This window comes from Saccoglossus kowalevskii, chromosome 14 (genome assembly GCF_978046115.1).
Source record: "Saccoglossus kowalevskii chromosome 14, keSacKowa6.1, whole genome shotgun sequence".
Lineage (NCBI taxonomy): Eukaryota > Metazoa > Hemichordata > Enteropneusta > Harrimaniidae > Saccoglossus > Saccoglossus kowalevskii.
In genome coordinates, this window is record NC_140654.1 from 33,308,149 (window position 1) to 33,319,563 (window position 11,415).

At 41.5% G+C, this 11,415-nt stretch overlaps 1 protein-coding gene across 1 annotated transcript; it reads right to left on the reverse strand.

Moving 5' to 3' along the window:
- Positions 1-3,734: 3,734 nt before the first annotated feature.
- LOC146734691 (uncharacterized) lies at positions 3,735-6,435 on the reverse strand. The gene is made up of 2 exons (XM_085507602.1): positions 4,035-6,435; positions 3,735-3,775 (listed from the first exon to the last, which is right to left on the reverse strand). The coding sequence occupies exons 1-2, from the start codon at positions 6,433-6,435 to the stop codon at positions 3,735-3,737; spliced, it is 2,442 nt and encodes an 813-aa protein (XP_085363728.1).
- Positions 6,436-11,415: the final 4,980 nt, after the last annotated feature.

Here is an 11,415-nt window from a genome sequence, read left to right on the forward strand (position 1 = left end):
ACTAGTATACAGGGGTGAGGTTGCAATACTAACTGTACTAGTATACAGGTGTGCGGTTCCAACACTGACTGTATTAGTATACAGGTGTGGGGTTCCAACACTGACTGTACTAGTATACAGGTGTGCGGTTCCAACACTGACTGTATTAGTATACAGGTGTGGGGTTCCAACACTGACTGTACAAGTATACAGGTGTGGTGTTCCAACACTGACTGTACAAGTATACAGGTGTGGGGTTCCAACACTGACTGTATTAGTATACAGGTGTGGGGTTCCAACACTGACTGTACTAGTATACAGGTGTGTTCCAACACTGACTGTACAAGTGTACAGATGTGGGGTTCCAACACTGACTGTACTAGTATACTGGTGTGGGGTTCCAACACTGACTGTACTAGTATACAGGTGTGGGGTTCCAACACTGACTGTATTAGTATACAGGTGTGGGGTTCCAACAATGACTGTACTATTATACAGGTGTGGGGTTCCAACACTGACTGTACTAGTATACAGGTGTGAGGTTCCAACACTGACTGTATTAGTGTACAGGTGTGGGGTTCCAACACTGACTGTACTAGTGTACAGGTGTGGGGTTCCAACACTGACTGTACAAGTATACAGGTGTGGGGTTCCAACACTGACTGTACTAGTATACAGGTGTGAGTTCCAACACTGACTGTACTTGTATACAGGTGTGGGGTTCCAACACTGACTGTACTAGTATGCAGGTGTGGGGTTGCAACACTGACTGTACTAGTATACAGGTGTGAGGTTCCAACACTGACTGTACTAGTATACAGGTGTGGGGTTCCAACACTGACTGTACTAGTATACAGGTGTGGGGTTCCAACACTGGCTGTACTTGTATACAGGTGTGGGGTTCCAACAATGACTGTACTATTATACAGGTGTGGGGTTCCAACACTGTACTAGTATACAGGTGTGAGGTTCCAACACTGACTGTATTAGTGTACAGGTGTGGGGTTTCAACACTGACTGTACTAGTGTACAGGTGTGGGGTTCCAACACTGACTGTACAAGTATACAGGTGTGGGGTTCCAACACTGACTGTACTAGTATACAGGTGTGAGTTCCAACACTGACTGTACTTGTATACAGGTGTGGGGTTCCAACACTGACTGTACTAGTATACAGGTGTGGGGTTGCAACACTGACTGTACTAGTATACAGGTGTGAGGTTCCAACACTGACTGTACTAGTATACAGGTGTGGGGTTCCAACACTGACTGTACTAGTATACAGGTGTGGGGTTCCAACACTGGCTGTACTTGTATACAGGTGTGGGGTTCCAACACTGACTGTACTCGTTTACAGGTGTGGAGTTCCAACACTGACTGTACTGGTATGCAGGTATGGGGTTCCAACACTCACTGTACTGGTATACAGGTGTGGGGTTCCAACACTGACTGTACTAGTATACAGGTGTGTTCCAACACTGACTGTACAAGTGTACAGATGTGGGGTTCCAACACTGACTGTACTAGTATACTGGTGTGGGGTTCCAACACTGACTGTACTAGTATACAGGTGTGGGGTTCCAACACTGACTGTATTAGTATACAGGTGTGGGGTTCCAACAATGACTGTACTATTATACAGGTGTGGGGTTCCAACACTGACTGTACTAGTATACAGGTGTGAAGTTCCAACACTGACTGTATTAGTGTACAGGTGTGGGGTTCCAACACTGACTGTACTAGTGTACAGGTGTGGGGTTCCAACACTGACTGTACAAGTATACAGGTGTGGGGTTCCAACACTGACTGTACTAGTATACAGGTGTGAGTTCCAACACTGACTGTACTTGTATACAGGTGTGGGGTTCCAACACTGACTGTACTAGTATACAGGTGTGGGGTTGCAACACTGACTGTACTAGTATACAGGTGTGAGGTTCCAACACTGACTGTACTAGTATACAGGTGTGGGGTTCCAACACTGACTGTACTAGTATACAGGTGTGGGGTTCCAACACTGGCTGTACTTGTATACAGGTGTGGGGTTCCAACAATGACTGTACTATTATACAGGTGTGGGGTTCCAACACTGACTGTACTAGTATACAGGTGTGAGGTTCCAACACTGACTGTATTAGTGTACAGGTGTGGGGTTCCAACACTGACTGTACTAGTGTACAGGTGTGGGGTTCCAACACTGACTGTACAAGTATACAGGTGTGGGGTTCCAACACTGACTGTACTAGTATACAGGTGTGAGTTCCAACACTGACTGTACTTGTATACAGGTGTGGGGTTCCAACACTGACTGTACTAGTATACAGGTGTGGGGTTGCAACACTGACTGTACTAGTATACAGGTGTGAGGTTCCAACACTGACTGTACTAGTATACAGGTGTGGGGTTCCAACACTGACTGTACTAGTATACAGGTGTGGGGTTCCAACACTGGCTGTACTTGTATACAGGTGTGGGGTTCCAACACTGACTGTACTCGTTTACAGGTGTGGAGTTCCAACACTGACTGTACTGGTATGCAGGTATGGGGTTCCAACACTCACTGTACTGGTATACAGGTGTGGGGTTCCAACACTGACTGTACTAGTATACAGGTGTGGGGTTCCAACACTGACTGTACTAGTATACAGGTGTGGGTTTGCAACACTGACTGTACTGGTATACAGGTGTGGGGTTCCAACACTGACTGTATTTGTATACAGGTGTGGGGTTCCAACACGGACTGTACTAGTATACAGGTGATAATAATAATAATAATCTTTATTGAAACCGTATCCCGGAGTGGGATCTTAGTTGAAAATACAATAAAGTAATACAAAAAAGATAGCAAACAAAAAAAAAAAAAAAAAAAAAAAAAAAAACACAAGACATTCAAAGACAATAGAAAATAAAAAATAAAATAAAATTATTTGGCGGTTGGTTGAGGCAACTGGCATTTTAAGATTTTTTCTTGTCGTAATTTGAAACAAGTGTGGATGAATTTTCCTAGTTCAATGATTGTTTTGTCATTTTTAATTTTTAGTATATTTGTAAGTTTTTCGTCATCCGTCCGCAAGTTGCTTATATTGTATTTAATATTCTTGATCATGATTTCTCGTTCCTTCTTGTATAAATCACAATTGAGAAGAAAATGTTTTTCGTTTTCAATTTCCTGTTTGTCACAAACTGGGCAAATTCGGTCCTCCGCTAAAATGTTATTATATCTGCCCCTTTCGATTTGTTTTGTCATAGCTGCTCTATGATTTGGATTTTTGATTGTGGTGAGATATTTTTCATATGCAAATTCTGTTTTAATTTTCCTATAGGTTCGTAACTTGTTTTTATGGTTTTTACCTTTATTGTCATCGTGTAATGTTTCTGTACTATGTATTTCAAAGGATTGTTCTAGTTTGCGCGTTACTGTTTCAGTGATTTGTTTTTCATCAAGAGATTTATGGTTTTCCCAAATATTTCCCATATTTAAATTTTCTAAAATTTGTTTTATGTCTGTTACCCAGTTGTCTTTTCCTTTTTTATCAAGATGTGTCCCAAGATTGTAAGCTTCATGTACTAGCGAATTTGGGTTAGAATTATTAATTTTGATCCAATATTTGATCATATATTTTTAGCTTGATGCCAGGAGAGGATATCTTCCCAACTCTAGTAGGCTTGCCAAATTACTTGCTTTGCTATTTACTTTTAGAAGGTATTTGCAGAAATGTATTTGTACTTTTTCCATTGGTGTTGACAGATTTGCCATTAGATGCGATTTATTGATGTTCTCGCTCGTCCAAATTTCACTGCAGTAAAGCATAATTGGTTTTACAATTGCATCGAACATTTTAAAGTATGTTTTGATTGGAGTTAGTTTTTCTGAGAATAGCATTTGTTTCATTTTGAAACATGCCTTCATTGCTCTAGCTCTGAGGTCTTCTTGTGCTCCGATGAATTTACCTGATTTGTGTAGTTTAATGCCGAGGTATGTGTAGGTTTTTGTATTTTCAAGTTCCTTTCCATCAACATAGAATTTTAGTTTGTCCTGTGATTTTTTTGACCTACTAAACATGATGATTTTTGACTTAGAGATATTAATATTGAGTTTCCATTTCTGACAGTAAGTTTCAAGAGAATTTATGGCATTTTGTAAGCCAGTATGTGATTGGGATAATACTACAAGGTCGTCTGCATATAGCAGACATGGGAGACTTGTGTTTAGGAGACTTGGTGGGTCATTACGAGCCAAGTCTAATGGTGTTTTAATGTCATTTACATAGATATTGAAAAGGAGTGGGCTGAGTCCATCCCCTTGTCTAATTCCTCTATTAATTGTGAAGCTGTCTGTTACACACTGTTTAAGTTTAACACATCCTGTTGAGTTCAGATAAATGGATTTTATGATGTTGTAGAATTTACCTGTAATACCACTTTGGATAAGTTTCCAGAAGAGACCTAGATGCCAGATGGAATCAAAGGCTTTCTGGAAGTCAATGAAACAAGCAAACAAAGTCTTTTTGTTGCTCAGGTATTTTGTGGTTAGTTGTATGAGGACAAATAAATGGTCTTTGGTGCTACAGTTTGGCATGAATCCTATTTGTTCTCTGATAATTGTGTTGTTTTCCTTTAGATGTTTCAAAAGCCGTTGCTTAAGAATGGAGGTGAAAAGTTTACTGACACTATTAAGAAGTGTGATGCCTCTGTAATTGTTTGGATTTGTTTTGTCTCCTTTTTTGAAAATAGGAGTGATCATACCTAAATTCCAGCGATTAGGGATGTATCCACTCTGCAGGATTAAATTGAATAGTTTTTGTAGTGGTTTTATTAGTGGGTTCCTGCTGGCCTTGATCATTTCATTGGTAATTTTATCTGCGCCTGGAGCTTTTTTATTTTTGAGTTTAGTTATAGCATTTTGGATTTCTAATTGTGAGATGTACTTGTCTAAGTTGGCTTTAGGTAGAGAGAGTGATTCATGATTTTTTAGTTGTAGCTGCAATGAGTTTTCGCTCATTGTATTACTTGTTTCTTTACTCAGTTTCCTAAAATGTTCAAACCAGGTTTGACTGTCAACATTATCAGAGTCATTATTTATTTTGGTGTCTTTTAGCTCTCTTAATAAATTCCAGTACTCACTGGGGTTTGATTTACTAAAACTTTCGAGCTTGTTCAATATATCATTTTTAAAATCTCTCTTTTTCTTTTTTATTAGCCGCTTGTATTCCCTCTTCAGACTGTAGCATTTTTCTCTCAGTTTAATGTTGTATGGGTTTGCACTAAATTTACTGCAGATACCCAAAATTTCTTTCTTTAGATTATATAGGTCCTTGTTGAACCATTTTGGTTTACATTTAGTTTTTTTTGGTTTTCTCCTGATATGTTTTTTCAGACATCTGCCAGCTGCTTCAATGTAAATACTTGAGAGCATAGTATTTGCCTCATCAATTGATTGTTGTGTATTGTCAAAATGTTTAATGTTAAAGTTATTAATTAAATTTGTAATATCTCTGCTTTGTAGCGTTAGGTTGATTATCAAATTTGACTCGCTATTCCAAATGTAAGTGTCAGTTTCATGTACAAATTTATCACTGTGGGAGTGTGTTATTTTCGAAATATTATTTGTGTAAATTGCATTTGTTTGAAGATGAAAAGTTATTTGGCAGTGATCTGAGAGTAATAAATTAAGAGGGTGAACATAGAATAGATTAATTTTGTTAAATAGATTATTGCTAACAATAGTGTAGTCAACTACACTGCTGCCTTTAGTTTGATGACAAGTGTACTTGCCAGTTTTATCTCCTATACATCTACCATTGAGGATGGTTAGTTCTGCGGATAAACATAGATCCAACAATGAGTCACCATAATGATTTTTTACTGCCAAGTCTTGAGATGCCCTTTTTCTAATGTTAATATTTGGAGCAGATGACTGATAGTTAATTTTACTGAAAGAGGTCAATTCCATAATGTTTTTGGTTCTGGCATTGAAATCGCCTGATAGAATAACTGAACCACGTTTTGAATATCTATTAATATCATCCTCCAATACTTGAAATAAATTTGCGTCTTTCCATTTAAAAATACTTGAATACTGCGGGCCAAGATAAATGGTGCCGTAATAAATATCCTCGTCAAGATTAAAAAATTCTTTGTCTAGGAGCAGCCAGAGAAAATCATCACTTCCACTCTTCACTTGTTTAATGCCCTTTTTTAAAGTGTTTCTGAAATAGACAACGATTCCTCCCGAGTTAGAGCGGGCTTTTTTGTGTTTATCAGCTCGAAATGAATGAAAATGGCAAAAATTTGGCAATTGGATACAGGAATCTGCACCCGTTTTGGTTTCCACCAGACTAATAATATCAAAGTCACTAATAAGATCTAAAAAGTTATTATCTCTAATTTTGAGATCTAAACTACCATGAATGTTCCAGGAAGTACATTTAAGGGAGGGCTTATTAGCAACATTCATCATATATAAAAAAAAAAAAAAAAAATACATTGAAAGCACACAATACCTGAATTCTAGGTCAGAAAATGTTTTCTAAAATGAGAATTTTTTGGAGTGAGTTCATTGAATCTATTGTTTTTTTATATAGCTCGCCAGGCTGGTAAGTAGGTCATCAAGTAATGAATATTGTCTACTGTGTTTTCTTCTGTTGAGTGTTGTTTGCTCTTTGTTTCTGTGAAAATTGTTTCGCTCCATGTTGTGTTTAGTGTTTTGCTGGCCCAAAGGGTTGGTGTTAAAATCGGAATCTTGTGATTTGCCTTGATCCATTCTTTGCTCTGTAGCATTTGTACGTTTTATGATGGTCTGATATATATTACGTTTGAAGTTGGTGACTAGGAATTTAGTTCCTCTGTCATTTAGGTGCACTTTGTCTTCGTACAAGTACGATTTAATATTGTTAGTTGCGTCAAGTAGATTGTTTTGTATAAAGTGCACATCCGCTGTGTCTTCACATAATGACTGTAAGGATGAGTTGAAACTAGTTGCTGTTGTGTTAAACTGGGCTTTGTCAATTCTGGGTAGAATACTAGAGGTTCCAACACTGTGAGGTTCCAACACTGACAGTACTAGTACAGGTGTGGGGTTCCAGCACTGACTGTACAAGTATACAGGTGTGGGGTTCCAACACGGACTGTACAAGTATACAGGTGTGAGGTTCCAAAACTGACTGTACTAGTATACAGGTGTGGGGTTGCAACACTAACTGTACTAGTATACAGGTGTGGGGTTGCAATAGTGACTGTACTGGTATACAGGTGTGGGGTTCAAACACTGACTGTACTAGTATACAGGTGTGGGGTTCCAACACTGACTGTACTAGTATACAGGTGTTGGGTTGCAACACTGACTGTACTAGTATACAGGTGTGGAGTTCCAACACTGACTGTACAAGTATACAGGTGTGGGGTTGCAACACTAACTGTACTAGTATACAGGTGTGGGGTTGCAATAGTGACTGTACTGGTATACAGGTGTGGGGTTCAAACACTGACTGTACTAGTATACAGGTGTGGGGTTCCAACACTGACTGTACTAGTATACAGGTGTTGGGTTGCAACACTGACTGTACTAGTATACAGGTGTGAGGTTCCAACACTGACTGTACTAGTATACAGGTGTGGGGTTCCAACACTGACTGTACTTGTATACAAGTGTGGGGTTCCAACACTGACTGCACTGGTATACAGGTGTGGGGTTCCAACACTGACTGTACTGGTATGCAGGTATGGGGTTCCAACACTCACTGTACTGGTATACAGGTGTGGGGTACCAACACTGACTGTACTAGTATACAGGTGTGGGGTTGCAACACTAACTGTACTAGTATACAGGTGTGGGGTTGCAATAGTGACTGTACTGGTATACAGGTGTGGGGTTCAAACACTGACTGTACTAGTATACAGGTGTGGGGTTCCAACACTGACTGTACTAGTATACAGGTGTTGGGTTGCAACACTGACTGTACTAGTATACAGGTGTGAGGTTCCAACACTGACTGTACTAGTATACTGGTGTGGGGTTCCAACACTGACTGTACTTGTATACAGGTGTGGGGTTCCAACACTGACTGCACTGGTATACAGGTGTGGGGTTCCAACACTGACTGTACTGGTATGCAGGTATGGGGTTCCAACACTCACTGTACTGGTATACAGGTGTGGGGTACCAACACTGACTGTACTAGTATACAGGTGTGGGTTTGCAACACTGACTGTACTGGTATACAGGTGTGGGGTTCCAACACTGACTGTATTAGTATACATGTGTGGGGTTCCAACACGGACTGTACTAGTGTACAGGTGTGAGGTTCCAACACTGACTGTACTAGTATACAGGTGTGGGGTTCCAGCACTGACTGTACAAGTATACAGGTGTGGGGTTCCAACACGGACTGTACAAGTATACAGGTGTGAGGTTCCAAAACTGACTGTACTAGTATACAGGTGTGGGGTTGCAACACTAACTGTACTAGTATACAGGTGTGGGGTTGCAATAGTGACTGTACTGGTATACAGGTGTGGGGTTCAAACACTGACTGTACTAGTATACAGGTGTGGGGTTCCAACACTGACTGAACTAGTATACAGGTGTGGGGTTGCAACACTGACTGTACTAGTATACAGGTGTGGGGTTCCAACACTGACTGTACTAGTATACCGGTGTGAGGTTCCAACACTGACTGTACTAATATACAGGTGTGGGGTTCCAACACTGACTGTACTTGTATAAAGGTGTGGGGTTCCAACACTGACTGTACTGGTATGCAGGTATGGGGTTCCAACACTCACTGTACTGGTATACAGGTGTGGGGTTGCAACACTGACTGTATTGGTATACAGGTGTGGGGTTCCAACACTGACTGTACTAGTATACAGTTGTGGGGTTGTAACACTGACTGTACTAGTATACAGGTGTGGGGTTGTAACACTGACTGTACTAGTATCCAGGTGTGGGGTTCCAACACTGACTGTACTAGTATACAGGTGTGGGGTTCCAACACTGACTGTACTTGTATACAGGTGTGGGGTTCCAACACTGACTGTACTGGTATACAGGTGTGGGGTTCCAACACTGACTGTACTAGTATACAGGTGTTGGGTTGCAACACTGACTGTACTAGTATACAGGTGTGGGGTTCCAACACTGACTGTACTAGTATACAGGTGTGAGGTTCCAACACTGACTGTACTTGTATACAGGTGTGGGGTTCCAACACTGACTGCACTGGTATACAGGTGTGGGGTTCCAACACTGACTGTACTGGTATGCAGGTATGGGGTTCCAACACTCACTGTACTGGTATACAGGTGTGGGGTACCAACACTGACTGTACTAGTATACAGGTGTGGGGTTCCAACACTGACTGTACGAGTATACATGTGTGGGGTGGCAACACTGACTGTACTAGTATACAGGTGTGGGGTTCCAACACTGACTGTACTAGTATACAGGTGTGGGGTTCCAACACTGACTGTACTTGTATACAGGTGTGGGGTTCCAACACTGACTGTACTGGTATACAGGTGTGGAGTTCCAACACTGACTGTACTGGTATGCAGGTATGGGGTTACAACACTCACTGTACTGGTATACAGGTGTGGGGTTCCAACACTGACTGTACTAGTATACAGGGGTGGGGTTGCAATACTAACTGTACTAGTATACAGGTGTGCGGTTCCAACACTGACTGTATTAGTATACAGGTGTGGGGTTCCAACACTGACTGTACTAGTATACATGTGTGCGGTTCCAACACTGACTGTATTAGTATACAGGTGTGGGGTTCCAACACTGACTGTACAAGTATACAGGTGTGGTGTTCCAACACTGACTGTACAAGTATACAGGTGTGGGGTTCCAACACTGACTGTATTAGTATATAGGTGTGGGTTTCCAACACTGACTGTACTAGTATACAGGTGTGTTCCAACACTGACTGTACAAGTGTACAGATGTGGGGTTCCAACACTGACTGTACTAGTATACTGGTGCGGGGTTCCAACACTGACTATACTAGTATACAGGTGTGGGGTTCCAACACTAACTGTATTAGTATACAGGTGTGGGGTTCCAACACTGACTGTACTATTATACAGGTGTGGGGTTCCAACAATGACTGTACTAGTATACAGGTGTGGGGTTCCAACAATGACTGTATTAGTGTACAGGTGTGGGGTTCCAACACTGACTGTACTAGTGTACAGATGTGGGGTTCCAACACTGACTGTACAAGTATACAGGTGTGGGGATCCAACACTGACTGTACTAGTATACAGGTGTGGGGTTGCAACACTGACTGTACTAGTATACAGGTGAGGGGTTGCAACACTGACTGTACTAATATACAGGTGTGGGGTTCCAACACTGACTGTATTAGTGTACAGGTGTGGGGTTCCAACACTGACTGTACTAGTGTACAGGTGTGGGGTTCCAACACAGACTGTACAAGTATACAGGTGTGGGGTTCCAACACTGACTGTACTAGTATACAGGTGTGAGTTCCAACACTGACTGTACTTGTATACAGGTGTGGGGTTCCAACACTGACTGTACTAGTATACAGGTGTGGGGTTGCAACACTGACTGTACTAGTATACAGGTGTGGGGTTGCAACACTGACTGTACTAGTATACAGGTGTGGGGTTCCAACACTGACTGTACTAGTATACAGGTGTGGGGTTCCAACACTGACTGTACTTGTACACAGGTGTGGGGTTCCAACACTGACTGTACTGGTATACAGGTGTGGAGTTCCAACACTGACTGTACTGGTATGCAGTTATGGGGTTCCAAAACTCACTGTACTGGTATACAGGTGTGGGGTTCCAACACTGACTGTACTAGTATACAGGTGTGGGGTTCCAACACTGACTGTACTAGTATACAGGTGTGGGGTTCCAACACTGACTGTACTGGTATACAGGTGTGGGGTTCCAACACTGACTGTACTAGTATACAGGTGTGGGGTTCCAACACTGACTGTACATGTATACAGGTGTGGGGTTCCAACACTGACTGTACTGGTACACAGATGTGGGGTTCCAACACTGACTGTACTAGTATACAGGTGTGGGGTTCCAACACTGACTGTCCTTGTATACAGGTGTGTGGTTCCAACACTGACTGTACTAGTATACGGGTGTGGGGTTCCAACACGGACTGTACTAGTATACAGGTGTTAGGTTCCAACACTGACTGTACTAGTATACAGGTGTGGGGTTCCAGCACTGACTGTACAAGTATATAGGTGTGGGGTTCCAACACGGACTGTACTAGTATACAGGTGTGAAGTTCTAAAACTGACTGTACTAGTATACAGGTTTGGGGTTGCAACACTAACTGTACTAGTATACAGGTGTGGGGTTGCAATAGTGACTGTACTGGTTTACAGGTGTGGGGTTCAAACACTGACTGTACTAGTATACAGGTGTGGGGTTCCAA